Source organism: Tauraco erythrolophus, chromosome 8, assembly GCF_009769465.1.
Source record: "Tauraco erythrolophus isolate bTauEry1 chromosome 8, bTauEry1.pri, whole genome shotgun sequence".
NCBI lineage: Eukaryota > Metazoa > Chordata > Aves > Musophagiformes > Musophagidae > Tauraco > Tauraco erythrolophus.
In genome coordinates this window covers 18,324,404-18,345,298 of record NC_141472.1, presented here as the reverse complement: position 1 = coordinate 18,345,298, position 20,895 = coordinate 18,324,404, and the positions used below count along the sequence as shown (strand labels likewise).

Below are 20,895 nucleotides of genomic sequence, written 5' to 3'. Positions count from 1 at the left end.
ACAAATGACAGATCTTACTAGCTATTTTTCAGCTACGTAACATCTAAAAAGAAAAGTCAGCTAGCTAATATTTCTTCCAGAGCAATTCTGATATGCAAGCGTATGGACCACAGACAGGTTGATATCCAGGAAATTTTTACTCCTCTGCATATTGATGACTAGAGATTTTCCAGAGCTGATTCTGCTGATATATTATCATAAGAAATTTCTGACACTATTACTAGAGACTTAAGAGTTGTTAGCAGCTCCCTGCAGCCATGAAGCATTTCAAACTACTCAGATGTTAGACTTCAGGACTATCAGGATCCTTTCGCTATATACACAAAGGTCTGATTTTTCCAAATAGTTTAGTAGTTTAGTTTCCAATTAGTTTAGTCTCCAATTAGTTTACCACCTTTATTCCTTTCTCTTTTTTTTCTATTTTTAAAAGCCCTTGATTTTTTATCTCAGAATCCTAAGTGAACTTTTAAATTTTGTTTCCTGATTTCCACAAGGAGAAGAACAGCAAGCATACTTTCTTCCTCCTTGCTTTCAACACAAACTGATTTTTGAAGGACTAATCTAACATCTAAACTAGGCTTAGAGATTATTTTTCCTCCCATTCCTTTAAATGAATGGCACACGCAAAAAACCACCCCACCAGTCTGTCAGGAATTTTGTATTGTGTACACACTTGTACATTTATTTCTTCTGCTTTTATGGTACACATTTTCCTCTGGTTATCCTAGATATGCTCATATGAAAAACTCAGTCAAGTACAACACACTATGGCTACTAACAAAGAGCTGTGTGTTTGACAACGCTATGTAGTGTATATTAAAAAAAGCAAAAAGCAACACCTCCCAATCCTCCAAAACACAGTTAGAAATTTTTATATTCAAACCCCGTTCTTCATTTATTTAAAAACATTAACAGTATTAAGTATTGCAGTGTATATATGCAACATTTCAGCTGAAAGACACCCTTGGAACAATTATTAAGACAACTCCTCTATTATGAAGCATGGGCACAGGACCAGAAAAAAATTGCTGCGATGAACACATGAACTGGTTGCTAACAAGCATTTTAGAGAGGAATAAAAGGACAGAGGAAAGCTCTGCTGGAGGGTAAATGGGAATTGATCTGAGGCAGGTCCAAAACCAACACTAACACTAATCAGGAATAAGGACATGCACTTTTACTCAGCTGAATCAGCCCACCTCTTTATACTTATCCACCCAGTAGCCTTTTGATCTCAGTTCCCACATTTACTTTCAGTGCTTTGCAACTCATCATCACCACATCTCACTCTGAATCAGAGGATCTCTGCCTTTGAACAGAAAGGAAGGCATTGCAATTAATGGCTTCATATGGCAACATTAAGCAACGTATTAAAAACGGATCAGGTGGCAGAGCATAGGAGGTAGATATGATCCCCCATTAGAAATTAGAAATCACAGTTACATAGCATTTACTTGAAATAAAAATTAGATTACACTCAACTGAAGAAAAATATTTCATGCTTCCATTTAAATTTTTAGATCAATCCAAGCAATCTTGGATTTTCATAATAGTTATGCAAATCTAATCCGTGATCCAAAACACGAGTTGGGTGTTGCTTTGTTTTTACTGCCAGTAATACACAATTACGCAGCTGTAGATTTGTGCGTGTCTTAGAGGCTTCCATAGCCTTATCGGTGCTCTGCACTCGCATCAGGAACAGAGCAAAGACATACCACTGTCTAACACAAACATTATTTGGAGCACAGAGAAGGTAGGTCATTTTTTCTGAGCCAGTTTTCCTAATCACAACCAAGTAGCTGACAACCCAGAGTTAACGAATAGCAAAGAACAAAAGCTTGTCTAATACCATGGGTGATTCTTCATCATCTGGGAAAGCACAAGATTTTTCCTACTGTTCTCTCAGCTTTCTCTGTCCTTTAATAAAGAATGCCATTCAAGAATATGAGTTATTGCATAGAAGAAAATAAATACCAAAAAAACCCTCAAGAAAGTGAAAAAAAAAAAACAAGCAAAAGCTTATGGTATCACATAGTCTCTTCAGAAACATCTATAACAACCCTCTATCAGCATCTGCTCATTATCCAATCTCAGCTGGATAACAACTGCCCCAAAGCTGATGGCAGCCCCTTGTGCAAGCAACCAGTCTCACCCTGTTTTCAGAGCTTCTGAATTAGCAGAAGGGAAACTCAAGAGCAAAGATCTATCAACCAAAATGAGAATTCAGCAACTACTTTTTATTATCCTCTACCCATACTAACTTCTGATCTGCCATCAAGCCAAGATACAGGGAGCCAAATCTGAAGTTTTCCCCTCCTGCCTAGGAAGCAGCTGCTGTGTTTTAATGCTATGATTATTGTTATTATAAAAGGATACATCACTGACTACTTTTCTTACAATTAACAGATTTTGATCTATGTTTGCATGTCTAATAATTTAATTATTTTCTTCTTCCTAACACTTCAGAACCATTAATTTAAGAGTATCTTAAATGAAAATTTCAGGTCAGGGAGAAACATTTACAGTTCAGTAACTAAAAAAGTACTTTAGAAACAGAAACCAAAAGGTTAAGTTACAGAACTAAGTTACTAAGCTTACAGTATTTCATTACAGAATTATCATTTAATGCTAGTCAATCCTTACACAAAAAAAAAATTCTCCTTTGTTATCATAGCCATGTAAAATTATCCCTGCTTTGTTACCATATTTTCTGCAGGCTTTCTGCTTATTTACCTAGAAATAGATTCTAGCTGAATCATATTACAGAAAAATCCAACATAAATCTTCTAGATGATGAACTTACAAATTGGCAATACCACTATGTATACAGTAACAGCCACTGTATAAAATTATTTTATATTGCAACTTCTAAGGCTTCCTGAACTTGTCCAAGGACCATATTTACATGTCTGAAGACGGGAAAAGAGCCTAAATCATACAGTAGAAACTGCTAAGATGGAGGTTCACCTTTACTACTGCTACTCTCTGGTGTTTACCTTATGTCCTGAAAGCACGTGTGAAACCGAATATCACAAACTTAAGTTACTTACTAAACACAAGCTCTTAAACCATCCTTTTGAGTACAGATGGTTGATTCGGTCTGTTTTTTAATTATCACCTTGGATGTGCTCCAAATAATAGGCTAGTTTACAAAAGGTGGACACTATGATACTCATGTTTTTGATTAAAGAAGCTAGGACTGAGCTGCTACGTGCTGAACTTCAAGACGGAAATATACTTTGATCACGCCTCCTTGCCAGTCCTCTCAAGGGATTGAGGTGAAGGGACAGACAGACATCTGTGAAACCCAGAAGAGTTTAACTGTAATGCAAGTCACAAGATGATCACAGTTGGAACCACTTCTAGTAGCAAAATTTCAGGCACTTCGCTACCTCTATTGAGTATGTTGCTGACTGCAGACCCTCAAACGCACAAGTGGCTGTTCAGAGATCCTTTGGATTGCTTTGTCGAACTTAGGCTACCTTTCAAATCTGTCTTTAAAGAACTATTCAAAAAGAAGATATCATTTTCATCTGCAAGATAAACAGCCTGAAGGCAAACGTGCAGGATCTCCTTACTTACAAGACTTTAAGGCAGATTATAAAAAAAAATGAAGTAACATAATAAAAGGAATCTTAAAGCAGATTAAAAAAAGGTTTGGTCATCTGACTGAAAATAAGAATCTCACCCCTTACTCCCACACTCCTTCAGAGCACTTTCACATGGAGGAATGGTTTCCAAAAACAAAGCCACCTATTCTAGGTGAAGTCTGATACGACACTTAAGACAAAATTCATATGAATTAACAGCATTATATCTGGATGACAGAGTCCTTACATTTATATTATTTAGCAGTTACATAACATTTCAGCTGCCACCTTCCAATTCCCATTTTCCCTGAACTAAGTTTTCAACAAGAGCATTCAAGAACGTTATAATCTTACCATCAGAAAGAATTGCACAGCATTGGACAAGGCTGCAAAACACTTTTCTATTCAATCTTTCATGAAAAAGATGCTAAGAGCTTTGTTGTACAAAACAAGTAGACATTTTGGTATTTGGTGCGCACAATAAGCCTGTTGTAGTTCAAGCAAGATCAGTTTCAAAAAGCATTGGAAATATTGAAGATACAATTGAAAATTGAGATTTCCATTAACCTCCCCAAAAGATAAAAAGAACAGAACTGCTAATATCACTGTGTAATCTCTCGTACACGCTCTGCCTCATAAGCTAACAACAATATGAGTTTACATTTGGCAAATTAAAAGGACCTATAACCTTTGTTATGAATGTCAAAGAAGTCAAAAAATGAGAGAAGATACATGCAACACCAACAAGATGTACTTCAAAACGGTTACTACTGATTTAGCGACACCATATAACATGCATCTCTAGTCTGTTACAGTCATTAAAGAAATTCACACTAAACCCTGTACAACAGTTTCTTGCTTAAACACCCACGATATGTATCAAACAGCTTCATTCTCTTCCTGAGCAAAGAATTAAATGTCACGCATTTCTAATTTGAGATCTACTTCATTTAATATTCTTATTAAAGAAGGAAAAAGTTAGAAGGCCACAGTGGTTTGTTAAGGATATCCACAAAGCATCTGCAATATAACTATTTTTAAAGAGACATTAATTTTCATCCAATTATTCTCATACTCCAGAAATGGTATCTTTGAGAACTTACCTCAAAGCCAAGTCTATCTTTCTCTTTCCAAAAACAGAAATGCGTAACCTTCTTATCCCAAAATTCATCTGGCTTTACTACACAAACAAGTGACACCTCAGCTGGAACAACGTTCTGTAAAACAAATTAAAAATAAGTAAAGCATTCAAGATTAAACCTTCATTTACCACATATACATCATCATCTAGTCAAGAACTTTTTTTCCACTGCTATGATTTCTGAGTGGAATGTATTTTACTTTTTCAGAGTTTTATTTCTCTCTGTAAAATTTATTTAAATTAAATAATTTAAATTAATATGCTGAAATGTTAATACTAAGCCCTTTCATTATGGAAAAAAAGATATTTCATTCTTGCACCATTGTAATGAATATCCAAAAACTATTTAAAAGTAGACAATATTTTTAACACAGAAGTGTCTGATGACCAGTCAGCACCTCTGAGAACTACGTGTGTCCAAGCAGAGAGAAATCTCAAGTGGTCCGCACAAGTGATTAGCTTACATAGGAAAATCTTCTTTAATGATTCCTTCTCAAATTAAAACGACAAATCTGCAACTTGTATTTCTGCAGGCATCACACTGCCCAGAAGTGTGCTGAATGGAAGCCAGGGAAATCTGAGCATGGGCAGTTACCTTCCCCACTAGCTGAAGCTTCCATTAAACGTCACAAACGCACATTAGCTGAAGTAAAAGCTCAGTGAAGATCATAATCAGAATACAGTGGATCCAACTACTATAACTATTAATAAGAATGCCATCTTAGTCAAGAACAAGTGAAAGACACCTTGAAATAGACTTAAAAAATAGACTTAAAAACCCAGGAGCAACAATGAGCCAGCAGGACAAAAAAAATGAAATCATTTGTATTTGATGCACTTTCTGAAGCTTCATCTAAGTCAGAGAGGAAAACCACTCTGATTAAGAGAAACCACCTGTGCAGTAAAAAAAGCAGTAGGCCAAGTTCTCTAATCTATTCAGTGCTGTATCTTGCACTTTCTTTGACCACTGAGACGGGAAAACAACCTATACTGTTGAGCAGAAATAAGACTTCACTGTAACAGCACAGTTCTGACAAGCTAAAATAAATTGTTATGAATTTCTTTAATTGGGAATTGGCACTTTTCTTCTTCTCCTACTTTGCATAGTATCCCAAATATAATTTGTGATTGGAATTACTATATGGAGCAGAACCAACTATAGCAAATTCCTGCTCAGCTGCACTATCAGTGTGAAATGTTGCCCTGCAGATATTCCTACTCCTCACAGTTGACGATGCCAGGAGCATATTTCTGACAGGGTGTTTTTTTTGGTTTGGTTTGGTTTTGTTAGGTATTTTTTTGTTGTTGTGTTTAGGTTTGGTTGGTTTTGGGGCGTTTTTGTTTGTTTGGGGTTTTTTTGTTTATTTTAACTAAACCTCTGTTTTAGAAAGGTCTACAATCATGTGTTCTCGCATGTCATGAATTCGTCCCTGAGTGAGGTGTATCATCCGCTTTTCAGACTGTTTCTTCCTACACAGAACTGTTGCAGAACCACATTCTGTGATTTTAAAAGGTCATAAATTGCCTATTTCTCAAGAAAGAATTTACTCTCTCTACAATAACACAGCTATTGGGTTCACATCTATAAAACTAATCAGTCAACTACGAACGTATAAAAATTTATTTACCTGTAGCATTAACACAACTGTCTTTACCACGTTCCATTGAGATTTTCTGCCATCCACTATCACAGTAAATCCTCTAGCTTTACACTTCTCACTAAAAGAAGAAAAACACTTAGGAAAAAAATAAAATTCATGAACAAGTGTCATATCACAATGACTCTGGATTTCAACTCTACCAAAAAATACAACTACATAGTTTTTCTACTTATAAAAATACTATCTGATAAAGTTTACTCATTTAGAATTAACTTTCAATTTCAATGCTCATATTAATATAGCCCAAATTACATAATATAAGCATTTATTTAAACTTTAGCAACTCTGAAAAGGTTTCATAACCATAAACTTCACAAAATCCTCAGAAAGAAGAGGCTGATTTACAGTTTCATAAGAAAGAAAGTGATATCAGTTTTCACAAGGTTACTTGTGAATTGGTGCAGATTCGAGGATACAGCTACACTTGATGCATGTCCTAGAAGGAAACTGTTTAAATATGCTTAAATTTCTTTCCTGAACAAACAGACTAGAAATTGTAGGTCACAAAAAGCCTCTACAAGGACTGAGGCTTTGCATATGGATCTACAAGAAAGAGTATTTCAGACTGACATAATATCCTTTTCTTCTAATAAGGTTTGAGTCTGCAGCTGCGAAGCCAAAAATTCAAAGGTACTTCTGCCTTAGTACCAAAATGGGAGAAAATAGTGAAAACGTTCCTTGTTCTCTGTACATTCCCACAAAGACCTCTCCAGCTTATTTCTAACTGAAGCTGGCAACAAGGTGCTCACAACAGCTGGGCAGTGTTCAATGGTAGCAGCAACCTCTGTATGTCACCAACAGCTGGCAAGTGCTACCTCCTCAGAACTGGCACAGCAGCAGGCAGAAGAGGACACAGAAGCAAGCCTGCAATTTTAGCACTAGTTACTGAGAAATTTAACTGTTATGCATTTCATGTTTAATTTGTGCTTCCATCAGGTATGGGATTTGGAATTTAAACAAAGGGAAAGAAGGCACCTTACTAGTCTATTTAGCAAAAAATAATTACAAAGTTGGCTGCCAATCCATACATGATTTTGGTTTTAAGGAAACCCTAATATCACACATATGATTTTTCTGGAAGCACTTTGAACATTTAGGCTTTATCTGTGAAATGTTTCATCAGAATGAACTCAAAAGGCACACTACCATTACTTTAAAGAATAAGATTAATAGTGTTACTATAGCATCTTGACAGATGCTTACTGGAATCTAGCAGTATCAGCGTCTACTCTTCTCTACCACTAAACTTATTAAAAAACACTAAACACCTAAACAACCAACTGAATTCAAAAGTGAGCTACCACTTCTGAAAAGTTCAGCCAACACAAACATAAATGCTTGTATGAAAGTTAAAATAAAAAACATGGTGATTTGAGCCACAATACACAGAATACAACAACGGGAGCAAACTTCAGTATGCACAGACAATAGTATAACATTGCCACTTTAATTTTTCTTGGATTCAGAAGAGACCTCTTCAGAACCCAAGAATTTTAAATAGCATCAAAGAAAGACGTAACAGCAGACTTGTAACACCAGGAATCAGTTGTCTGAAGTTTTGGGAAAGCTTTACACACACACACTCCCCCCGCACACACCCCAAAGAAATTTTACCCAAGACACTATAAACAGTTGTGCCTCAAGTTTTGTACACAGCTATGGATCAACACTATAATGCATATTTCAAAACAGTTACAGTTACAACATACGTCATGCACAACTGAATCAAGAGTTAAACATATTAGGGTACCTTACACATAGAACTTGGGGGGGAAAAAAAGCAACATTAGTGTTTCTCGGACAGCTATCTGGGTTTGGAACAACATCCCTCCCCACGCTCCTCCTTTTTTCAAACACTGCTCAGCAAATCTTTCCAGAACAAGAAAGCCAAGTGTTTAGGCTAAAAAGTTTGCATTTCCCACTAAAAAACAACATGCAAACAAAAATGACAATGATTTTTCTGTACCACCACCATAAAAGAGAGGTCATTTTTTCCCATGACTGACAAACAGAACATTAGATATGGGAATATTTAACTTTGCTCTCGAGATTTCCCAGTTTGTAGAGAGTACAAAGAATACTTTGGTTGAATTTTTAGACAGTTATTTTTACACTAATACATGTAAAAACATACATCAGGATGAGACTGCAGAATAATTAATGCTTGCTAGAACAACAATGCCTGCATCTGTTCCATAAATAAGGCTAAGTCCTTAAGTCAATGAGATGACTTGCACGGACGATCATTTGATTTTCATCACTCTACAAAAGACAGTAAGCTGTCTGAAAAACCTTAAAACTTCCATGACTAAAACATTGTGCAATATACTCAATACACCTACTGATGTTTTAAGTGTAGGCAACCTGAATTTATTCTCTCCCCAATAAGAATTTTTTTAAACAATATTAAGTACCAAAAAATCAGATCATTTAATTGTGTTTTAAAACCATTTATGAATTGCAAAATGCAAAGTACACTAAACAGTCTTTACTCATGCCACTGTTCCTGTTTCCAAAAGAGGAATTAAAAGGAATAAAAAAGCAAGCATTTATCTAAGAGGCTCTTCTTTTTTAAAATCAGTGGCACAAGAGAACAAAACAAAGCCATGATAAAGATTGATCTCTGGATCTTAAGAAAAAAATGCAGTTAACTAAGCTAGGACTGAGAACTGTCACGATAAGCTTGCAGGGCTGCAGGTGCAGAATTTAATCACAATGATTTTACAGCAAGGTCTAGATGACAGGACACTCAAGTCGTGGTTCAATACATTTAAGCAGTATCTTAAACATGTGAGTCGCTCACTAACTTTAGTCAGACCTCATGTTTTCAGACTCAGTGCTCACTTAAGCACTACAGCTACAAAGATTAGGCGCAAAGCAAAGAAAGAAAGAGGAGGAAGCTTTTTTTACTTTGGGAAACACTACTTTTGCACATTTAGGAGTTTCATTAGAATGGTTCATTAATTTAGACAGTAATTTAAGTGCATTGTCATTAAAAACAAATTACCAAAGATATCGCAAGAAAGGAGTGAGTAAATACACAGGACAAAAAAAAGCCAAAGCCAGGTATACAGAATAAAAGGACATATCCAAGCCTTAGTAGACATCCCTTAATTTATTAAGATGTGTTTCTATTTCAGTCAGACACTTTCATTTTTCTCGTTGTAAACAAACTTTCATGTAAAAGTCATTTGGTATTAAACAGCAAATAAAAACTAAAACAAATAAAAAGATCCCTTCGACCACTGGAAAAGAAGGCAGCCCTGAACAGGATGCCTTTGAAATCACCTTGGGATACTCAGAAGGTAGTCTAGTGTGACACTCAGCTCATCCATACTCGTCTGTTCAAGGCATAATGGAATTGTCAAAATCAGGCCACTTCTTCTGTCCTTCCCTCCTGTTTGGGGAGAGAGGGGGAAGGAAAAGTCATTAGACACATAACGTGATGGCTTTAAGGTAAAAGAAATACTTTGTAGTTGCATAGTCTCAAAATACATCATAAAAGTAATCTTTAAAGTTGCTGTGAAAATCACAACTGACATTTCACCTCTCAGTTGTAAGGATTCATTCACCACATTGCTATTTAAGGCATCACCAAGGTTTCAGAACATAGACCACATCTGTAGCTGTCATAGTCTTTCATCTAGTACTGACAACGTAAACAATACATATCAAGTTTTCCAGAAGTATTATTGTTGCATATCTAGATTACATTGTCAAAAATTATCTCCTACACCTTCTACACTACCAGCCTGTCAGAAACCTGGTAAGCTTCCAAGGTGAGCATGTATCCAGCAGCTCCAGCTGGAACACACCATCTCCTAGAAACACTGACTACACAAAGTAGGATCTTGTGCCACACAGGCTGCCCATGGCACGTACTCTAAATAAGTAGTCCATTCATAAATGCGTAAGATTTCCAATCTACTCACACATGACAGTCACTTCACAAGTAAGATAAATATTTCTAACCAGTTGCTTTAATATTCACATTCATTTTCAAACCCTGCTTGTAAAAGTTATACAAACGATATCAGCAACAAAAATATTGAGAGAGCTGGCCTCACATGCCCATTACGAGATCCAGTAAGATCAAGTGTTCGGTGATGCCAATGTGCTGCATTTAAGCAGACAGTTCTACAACTGTAGTTTGGGTTGCTTTTGACTACACACTCTCAAGAAAGTCTCTGGAAAAGCACAGGTTTTTTTTTTTAAAAAAAAAGGATCTTGAAAGCAAGCGGAAGTTTCCTCTTCTGGTTGTTCTTCTGAAAGATTGACTTTTGAGTCACACAGGTATGAACCAGTAATCAAAAGGCATTTGGACTAGGTTCTTAACTCATAGCTTAAATTGGAACTGAAGTCAAATCCACTGAATACAAAATCACATGAAAAATAAATACTGACAGCTCACTGAAAGCATCAATCAGCAAATACTGTTAAGTGAAGGAAATGAGGTGTGAAGCTGACTCTTCCATTATCACCACACCTCCAAGTAAAGGGGCATCTCTGGTGATCTTTTGAAGGCAGAAGGCCTTGAGACCAAAACATTTACCCCTAAATGAGTGTTAACTCAGAGAATTAAGTAAAATGGGCAAAGGTAGCTGTGACTCATCTTTCCACTTAATTTGGAGCCACTCATCTAGCTCATGCATTCACCGTTTTTAGCAAACCACCTTATCTACTTTTTTTCTCCTCTCTGCCCTTGAATCTTTTGATGTCTACAACGAGCAAAAAGAAAAGAGATCTTAATTTCAAAACCCAATCAAATATTTTGGTGGGAGGAACTGGAGGAGAAGTATGAGAAGAGAAGTAGGAAGGGGAATTGGTACATGAAGTGAAGAACATTAATAAATCCAAACATAATATAGTGCTCGAGCTTATAGCATATTAAATCACAATCTCAGTCATCTTAAAAGTTTGGGTTTGTTTTTTCTTTTAATCTTTGAGTATTTTTTTAAACTAATACCTATCTCTACATTAAACCAGTTTCAAAGTAAGTTTTCCACAATCTAGAGTAGCTGAAAGCCTTTTCCATTTTAGTCAATATTATGCTTTTAGAATAAGTTTTAATGTATCAGCTATTCTATTTAAAAAAACACTACAGTGCCATTTAAATACATGTATGAGGCAGCTACTAAATAATTTTCTCCATATTTTAGAAAAACTGTACAAAGATAATCATAATCTCAGTTTAATTTGGGGTGAAAAAGAAGCAAAGCAAATTTCTGTAACCTGAGAAAGAACATTTTTATTCTCAAATTAGGTGAGTTAATGTGGTTAAAGCTATTAAATCATGCTTTTGCTTCATAAAGTTACTTAGTATTAGAGGAACTGAAGTTCTATCTAATCATAAAGAACAACTTTCTACAGAATAGTAATGGCTGTGCAGAAATAAGACAATGTGCACGAACACAGTACAGTAATGCTGCAGATGGATGCATGTATATTGATATAATTTGATAAGAAATCTCCCCATCCGTTAGAGATGCAGGCAAGACAATGAAAAAACACTGTTTGTTTACACAACATATGTTGGCATCTTAATTGCAATAGTTTTTTCCCTTGTTTCCAAAGCTGTGCAAACTCCCCAAAGAACACTGAAGATCCATTGACACACATATTTTCCACATTTTCATAAAGTACCTACTGCTTTAAGTGGGCCATTGCAATAGCTGTGTTCCCCTCCCTTTCTCTTTTCAGGGTGAGAACTGTTGCTGGAAAACAGCAATGCACTTTCTAATTCTTACGTTTAGAAATACAGTTATTAAAGAGTAGTGTTATATGGGAAAGGACAAATGGATAGATCCTTTCCACAGAAAGGGAGTCACAGTCTAAAGCAACACTTATGTACAGATTGTTCACCCTTCTCTGTTTCTGAATGGCAGAAAGCCTGAAAATTGGAGTGGAGAAGTGGGAGAAAAAAGAAGGAAAAATACCTCAATGCTTTGAAGGAAGGAAAAATACCTCAATGTTTTAAAAATTGGACATTTATTCTCATCTGTACACTTGGAGTGAAAAAATAATTTCTCTCCACTTGCTACACTGCTTAGTGAGCTCACATTAAACCCAACAAGTAAGAGGAAAATGGTAAATTTGCATATGTAAAATAATACTTTAGAAGACCTATTGATTCAATGGTAGCTTGTTAGCTACCATCTCTCAACAAGAATAAAACATTAAAGTGGATAAAGAAGCCTTTCCTTAAGTGTTCAGGCATCATTTAGTCTTTCCTTATCCATAAGGATATCCTCAGAGAAGAGAGGGTAGCAATTTTTAGGAATACAGAAAATAAATTTGTTCAAACTAAAATTTGCAACAGCCAAGTTCAAAAATAGATTACACATTGTAAAATGGAGAAACTATGAAAAATTTCTGGAGCAGAGAAGCAAAAAAACACTGTCGCAAGTATTAAAAAAAATTAAAAAAACAGACTGGACAGAATTTGGAGATCAAACTGAGTGAGCCTGCGATCAGAAAAGTAAGAATACAAGAGGTTATGAAGGTATTTCTACAGATAACAGTAAAAGGGTCACCTTGAACCAACTTCCAGGGTCCAAAACTCCATGAGCAGCAGCTCAGGACTCTTATCAGATACGAAATTTGTAAGAATTCTATCTAACGCTCTCTCTCCTCCCCTACCGATGAACTTGTGAGCGGCGCATTAAAGTTGTTCATTCTAATGAATATATACATGGCTGGAGAAAGACAGGTTTCCAGAAAAACACGTTTTCTTCTTGCATTTATGGCAAGTTAGTCTCACCACGGCTGATTCACAAGTGGAAAGGACATGTTCTATTCAAAGTTACTTCTGGATTCATGAGACAGACAAAGCCCAGTCCCCACAAAAGTAGTTAACTTAATAGTAGTTCATATTTCATTTTTACAAACTTGCAAGTCTCCAATGTTAAACAGAGTCTAACTAATGAAAGTTTAGAATTGGCACTTGAAGCCTACTCATGCAAGATACTAGACACAGAAATTCTTGCTTTTATACCTAGATTTAAACAGCATTTGCTGAACTGACTAGAAAAACCACAAACCAATCCCAAAAGCTGTAATTTGTTGACATTTCAAAAAAAGACCACAATAATTATCTAAATTATTCAGTTTCATGACAAGTCTTGTGTAACAACTCTCACGTTTTTCCCCCAGCTTGTAAACACTGCTAGAAAAGATTCAAACGTCTATATTCTACCTACACTGTGATTTTTGTGCAGCTTTCTTGCAATGAAGTACATACAGATCAGGTAAATATTCTGGCAACCTGCCACAGCACAAAGAGAGAACAAGGTAGGAGTTATCACTGATTCTTTTCCTCTGTGAAAAACAATGGCCATTTACGTAAAAGGTAACTGGTATATCTTTATCCATCTAAGAATCATTTTAACTCAAAACTGTATTTTTAAAGGAAATACTGAAAAAAAAAAAAACTGAATGGGGCTTTAAAGGAACATCACCAAAAGTTACCAGTTAAGAAGTGATGGCTATCACAGATGTAGTCTAACATTTCACAATACTAACGCACTAAACAATAAGAATTATTTAATGAAACAGTAAAGTTGTTTTTCATCTTGGTTGTATTATTTGTAACTCCTTTCTAAAATTAAAAGTTATATAAATATTTACAACCACCTTCAGAATACAACATTTAGTGAGATAAACCCAATCACATTGTGACTTTAGGTGTGGCAAACAATACCTCCTTGTCTTACAAAAAAGCACTACGCTCAGTCTATCTGAGTCTTTAGGCTTACAATTAAACCTGAAAAATAAAATCAGGGGAAATTAACCTGATGAGTGTTGTAACTCAGAAGAAGTGGTGTAGTTTATAAACTGAAAACATGTTTAAGTTAAGGAGAGCAACTAAGAGCATTACAAAATGAGAAATCTTTTAATTCATTTTGCACTAAAGTGGTTGTTCAGGTTTTTAGCTGAATCAGTAGCTTGCCTTTTTTTTTTTTCCCTGCTGTTTGTAATGACCCACCAATATGGAAGCTCCACAGTCATGGATTCCAAATCTGAGGAGACACTGCTCCATTAGAAACCACTCTGTTTTGCTCCCAGAAAAAAAAGGCAGGGCCAACATTATTTCTACTAATTTAGCTCAAAAATGACAAGAGACTGCAACATATAAACACTAGAGAACATTTTCCTAAAATATTTTTTATTATTTGTTTTTAATCATTAATATGTTTTTATTTATGAAACTATATGGAACAAAATTGCTTTAAAGAGACCATGAATTGGTTTCTTTGTTAAGTTCCTTCACCTACACTGAAGAACACTTAAAAGAACTACTGCATGAACCTTGACCATTCATTAAATTAAAGCATCCATTAATACTATACAATTTCAAAAAGGTCAAACCTACTTAGAAATATGTAGGTTCAAAACAGCGGTTAGCATTTAAACTGCCACTCAATAAATTACTTTCCACTAAGAACATTCATACTTCGAAATGGACCAGGCAGCTTTAATAGCAAATTGAAAATGCACTCTAGTTAATGAGCGCTTCCTCTTGCGATATAATGCTGAACAACCAGCAAACCCCACCTCTGCTACTACTACGGAAGAAATTGCCCTCTGCCCGAGGCTTTGATGTAAGTTAAGGTTTGGGGGTTTCTTTGTTTCTTTTTAAACAGGAATTGTTTGATTTACAATTGCTGGGAACAGTGGGCAACTTCAAAGCAAAACAAGTTCTATTAACAAAAGCAACAGGTTTCATTTCTCAAGTGACTGGAGAAGGCTAAACTAGGCTAGCTAAAATAAACTAAACCAGAAGAATATTTATTTATGGCAACACTTGTCAACACTTGTGAAGTTGACAAGTGTTCTGCAAGTTATCTACCTACCCTGGAGTAGACAACCAAACACCAAAAAACTAAGAGCTATCCATGACAGCAGTGAAATCAGCAAGAGAATGTCATTCATTATTTTCAGTATTCCCTACTGTTTTTCTCTGGCATCAGGAGGAGGGAAAGTTACCTTCAACCCAAGATTCAAGAAGTTTTAATGAACACAACAGTAATTCCAGCCACACCCGAATTAACTACTTAATGCAGGCTAATTCTACTTCCATCTGTTTCTATGCTGGAGCAAAGACAGGGGTGAACAGGAAAAATCTTCTAACGAAAATCCTCAAAATATTCACTCTATATTTCTAAAACCACATAAAAAACACAGACAGGATTATTTTGGATGCCTGCTAAACCATCATTCTTTTATATAGGGACTGAAACTTCATGACATCAACTTTGTGCGTTGAGTTACAGGCTACAGCAAAAACAAGTGCTAAATGCCAACTGCAATAGCTTGGCTAGATTAAAAATTTCAGAGATCCTTTTAAAATATGACAAAACGCTAACCAACAATGTATTCCTGTTAAACACATCCAGCAAATGCAAGTAACCAACCTAAAAATCCTATCCAAAACATGCAGGGAGGGATTAATTTAGGAAAACAGAAAGCATACCTGAAAGAAAAGCCAATTTTTTCTTCAGAATGGGTAATATTACTGAAGCTTCCATCCTACTGGAGATAATTTTCACAGCTCTGAAACACAAGAAGTTAAAGTTATCAAGCATGGGAAATCAATTACTACATTGCATTAGAAAGAGCACTGGCCAAAACACTTTTGTACTCTTCTGAAGGAAGCACGGAACACTGTAATCAAAATGCAAGTACTTTTAAAACTGAAGAAAAAACATTAACATATGCACTTTTCCATGTAAATCTTTAATTAAGATTTCTTCCTCATCATCATTTAAATAAATAAATCAATAAAAGAAAATCAAAGCAGAATCAACCAAGGACACTGGGATAATTCATATAAAAGTCCTATTTCCCAACCTCATTAAACTACAACTAATTTACAGGTAGATCATCTGTTTGCTTGGTCATTCAAATGTAAAATAAGTGTAAATAAAATTATACTTCAGCATAGTCCATCTCATTTTACCAGGAATATACTAAATATTTAAATACATTTTGCCACACTTATGTCAGGACACTGCCATTACCCTGTCATTAGCAGGTCTTCAATTAAAGAAAAACATCCCACAGCCAGAATAAGTATGTCTAACCTAGAGCTGGAAATGCTTCTGCTCCTTTTGTCTCCAAATCCCTTACTACCCTCATCTCATTTTCATTGCATTATGAACTGCAATTCACTGTGATTAAGCTTCTGTGTTTCACTGACAAATCAACAGATGCTTGAACTGCAACCTTCTCTTCCAGACTATACACAGTAGCAACTGGCATCTGCTTACAAGTCTTTCTGAATTCATACTTGCACAAATCAACCCATATAATAAAAAAAAAAAACACACAAATCCTGCACAGAAATACGCAATTCAGGATATGCACCAGTATCCAGTCAAAATAAAAAACTGATTTCTTTTTTTTCCCTGATGGGAAGAAGTTAACTGAATCAAAATCATAAATGATCTAGGAGAAAAAAAAATAAAACCCAAAACCAGAGAATTTCAAACAGAGAGCCTAACTCTTGTTAAAACAATGAGTTTTACTGCAAACAAAAAGAGCAGAATGATTATCTTCATTATGAAACAGAAATAACATTTCAACAACTTTTTATTGTCCCAATGCATAATGCTTCACAATGTTCATTCCCATCCCTTATCTCAAAATCTTCATATTTAAGTGTCATTTTTATTAATTATATAAAGTACACATTTCCCATATTACAGAATGAAACAAACACATTTCAGTTCTTTCAGGAAACTGAGTCCCAAGACAACTTGCACTTTAAGCAATTACTCAAATAAGCATCTGCTGAAGCTTCCTGTATGCTTTAGACAAAAATTTGTAGGTTATTCGTTGCATAAAACACAAAATTCGAGAGTGACTCAGGCAGTCATTTTTGTCTCTCAAACACCACGCTCAAACCACCCTGTGTAAGCTATTTAAGTTTGGCAGTATTTTTTTTTCCTTAATATGTGGAACACATATCTGTTAATCATTTTTCCCTCTCCTCCCCAAGTTATATTTCAAAGTTATTACAAATGTCTCTATTATAATCAGCGAAGAAAGCCCAAATCTACACACACACTTCATTATCTTCATACTTTCACATATGAACAAAAGTTTGCATCAACTTACTGACTCTAGGGAGCATGTTTCTTTGCTGTTGTGAAAAGACCGATTTATTTAATATGAAAGCACTGCCTGGCTTCCTGCCACAGTAGTGGCACTGTCCACGGATTAAAATAGTTCTTTTGTTTAGTATTTCCTGCAACCAAAGGAAGCATTCTGTTCATTCAGAGTGGAGGGAGGTGACTCAGAAAAACTGCCAATAATTTCAAACACCTAGCCTTTGTTCCAGAACTCCTGAAGTTTTCAATTACCCCTCTTCTGTGACAGCATTGATACGCTCCTAGAAGAAAACTCTCACCAGAGCAGGTTATCAGAACATAGCAAAAAAAAAAATCATGAGGTTTAAAAATAAGGTTTAACATCCTTCTCCAACTTTAACATTCCAGAGAATCTCAGGATGAATTAAACTAAATGTCTTTCCAATATTAAAAAAGTGAAACAATTTCAAGAAAGTCAGTGTCTACTTTCCACTAGGAGGTATCAAAGACTTCGTTCTCCAAGTGGTAGAGGAACCAACAAGGAGAGGTGCTTTGCTGGACCTTGTTCTCACTAACAATGAAGGGCTGGTGGGGAACATGACGCTCAAGGACAGCCTTGGCTCCAGCGATCATGAAATGGTAGAATTCAAGATACTTAGAGAAGCAAGGAGGATGCATAGGAGGCTCACTACCCTGGATTTCAGGAAAGCAGACTTTGGCCTCTTCAAGGATCTCCTCGCTAGAGTACAATGGGATGAGGCCCTGGAGGGAAGAGGGGCCCAAGAAAGCTGGTTAATATTCAAGGATCACCTCCTCCAAGATCAGGAGTGGTGCATCCCAACAAAGAGAAAGTCAGGTAGGAACACCAGGAGGCCTGCATGGATGAATAAGAAGCTCCTGGACCGACTCAGGCACAAAAAGAAAGCCTACAGAGGGTGGAAGCAAGGACAGGTAGCCTGGGAAGAATACAGAGAAATTGTCCGAGTAACCAGAGATCAGGTTAGGAAAGCCAAAGCCCTGATAGAGTTAAATCTGGCCAGGGACATCAAGGGCAACAAGAAAAACTTCTATAGATATGTCAGTGATAAAAAGAGATCTAGGGAAAATGTAGGCCCTCTCCGGAAGGAAACGGGAGACCTGGCCACCCAGGACATGGAGAAGGCTGAGGTTCTCAATGGCTTCTTTGCGTCAGTCTTCACTGGCAAGAGCTCTAGCGGCATGGCCCAAGTCACGGAAGGCAAAGGCAGGGGACTGGGAGAATGAAGAACCGCCCGCAGTAGGAGAAGATCAGGTTCGAGACCTAATCTTGTTCGAGACCTGAAGGTGGACAAGTCCATGGGACCGGATGAGGTGCATCCACGGGTCCTGAGAGAGCTGGCAGATGAAGTTGCTAAGCCACTATCCATCATATTTCAGAAGTCGTGGCAATCTGGTGAAGTTCCCAAAACTGGAAAAGGGGAAACATAGCTCCCATCTTTAAAAAGGAGAAAAAAGAAGACCCAGGGAACCACAGACCAGTCAGTCTCACCTCTGTGCCTGGCAAGATCATGGAGCAGATCCTCCTGGTGACTATACTAAGGCACATAGAAAACAAGGAGGTGATTGGTGACAGCCAACATGGCTTCACTAAGGGCAAATCCTGCCTGACTAATTCGGTGGCCTTCTATGATGAGGTTACAGCATTGATGGATAGAGGAAGAGAAACTGACATCATCTACCTCGACTTATCCAAAGCATTTGATACTGTCCCACACGACATCCTTATCTCTAAACTGGAAAGACGTGGTTTTGATGGATGGACCACTCGGTGGATAAGGAATTGACTGGATGGTCACTCTCAAAGAGTTGTGGTCAATGGTTCAATGTCCACATGGAGGCCAGTGACGAGTGGTGTTCGTCAGGGGTCGGTACTGGGACCAGTGCTATTCAACATCTTTGTTGGAGGCATGGACAGTGGGATTGAGTGCACCCTCAGCAAGTTTGCTGATGACACCAAGTTGTGTGGTGTTGTGGACACGCTGGAGGGAAGGGATGCCATCCAGAGGGACCTTGACAGGCTGGAGAGGTGGGCCTGTGAGAACCTCATGAAGTTCAACAAGGCCAAGTGCAAGGTCCTGCACGTGAGTCGGGGCAATCCCATGCACAAGTACAGGCTGAGCAGAGAATGGATTGAGAGCAGCCCTGAGGAAAAGGACTTGGGAGTGCTGGTGGATGAGAAGCTCAACATGAGCCGGCAATGTGCACTGGCAGTCCAGAAAGCCAACCGTATCCTGGGCTGCATCAAAAGGAGCGTGGCCAGCAGGTCGAGGGAGGTGATTCTGCCCCTCTACTCAGCTCTCATGAGACCCCACCTGGAATACTGTGTTCAGCTCTGGAGTCCCCAACACAAGAAGGACGTGGAGCTACTGGAACGAGTCCAGAGGAGGGCCACGAAGATGATCAGAGGGCTGGAGCACCTCTGCTATGAAGATAGGCTGAGAGAGTTGGGGCTGTTCAGCCTGGAGAAGAGAAGGCTCTGGGGTGATCTTATAGCAGCTTTCCAGTACCTAAAAGGGGCCTACAGGAAAGCTGGAGAGGGACTTTTTACAAGGGCATGTAGTGATAGGACAAGGGGCAACGGATTTAAACTGAAAGAGGGCAGATTTAGGTTAGATATAAGAAAGAAATTCTTTACATTGAGGGTGGTGAGGTACTGGAACAGGCTGCCCAGAGAAGTTGTGGATGCCCCATCCCTGGAGGTGTTCAAGGCCAGGTTGGATGAGGCTTTGGGCAACCTGGTGTAGTGCAGGATTTCCCTGACCACGGCAGGGGGCTTGGAACTAGATGATCTTTGAGGTCCCTTCCAACCCTAACCATTCTATGATTCTATGAAAGGTGTTTTAAAAAAGTACACTGCTAAAAAGCAGATAAGTATACTTAGACCTACAAATAAAGTGTTAGGTCTTTTCAACTTTTTTGGAGGAAGACAAAATGACAGGCTCTTAAACTAGCCATTAAACTCTCCATTTAGACTGAGGAAAGAATGGCCTGTTGCTCAATGTCCTACTATGATTTTGCTTAAAGAAACAGATCCAGTGTTTATTCATCAATTAAAAAAGGCATTTGGTCTCATTAAATACAAAAAGGCTGCAGAAGAAAAAAAAAAGAGCACTGAAGAGAACAGATTTCAGTTGAGGAAACCGAAACACTTCAAGAAGCTGCATTTTATCACTTCCAAAACAAAAGACATAACTTTTAATTGCTCAAATTTTACAGATATGAAACAAGTTAAAGAGGTTAAATCTGTTTGTTTCTGAATTTCAGAAATAACCTAGAGTGTTGCATGCCCTCCTGCAATCTACTCCACTAATTAAAATACCATATACCAGACTGTAAAACTTGTGTATACAGGAAACATGTCAAATAAAAGAACT

General features: G+C 37.1%; 1 protein-coding gene across 1 annotated transcript in view; it reads right to left on the bottom strand.

Annotated features, from left to right (window-relative positions):
* SESTD1 (SEC14 and spectrin domain containing 1) overlaps nt 1-15,919 on the bottom strand; it is a 50,638-nt gene extending 34,719 nt beyond the window's left edge. The window contains 4 exon segments of the mRNA XM_086615761.1: nt 4,694-4,807; nt 6,360-6,450; nt 9,681-9,789; nt 15,865-15,919. Of these exon segments, the coding sequence (XP_086471887.1) occupies nt 4,694-4,807; nt 6,360-6,450; nt 9,681-9,789; nt 15,865-15,919 (369 nt within the window).
* Nucleotides 15,920-20,895: the final 4,976 nt, after the last annotated feature.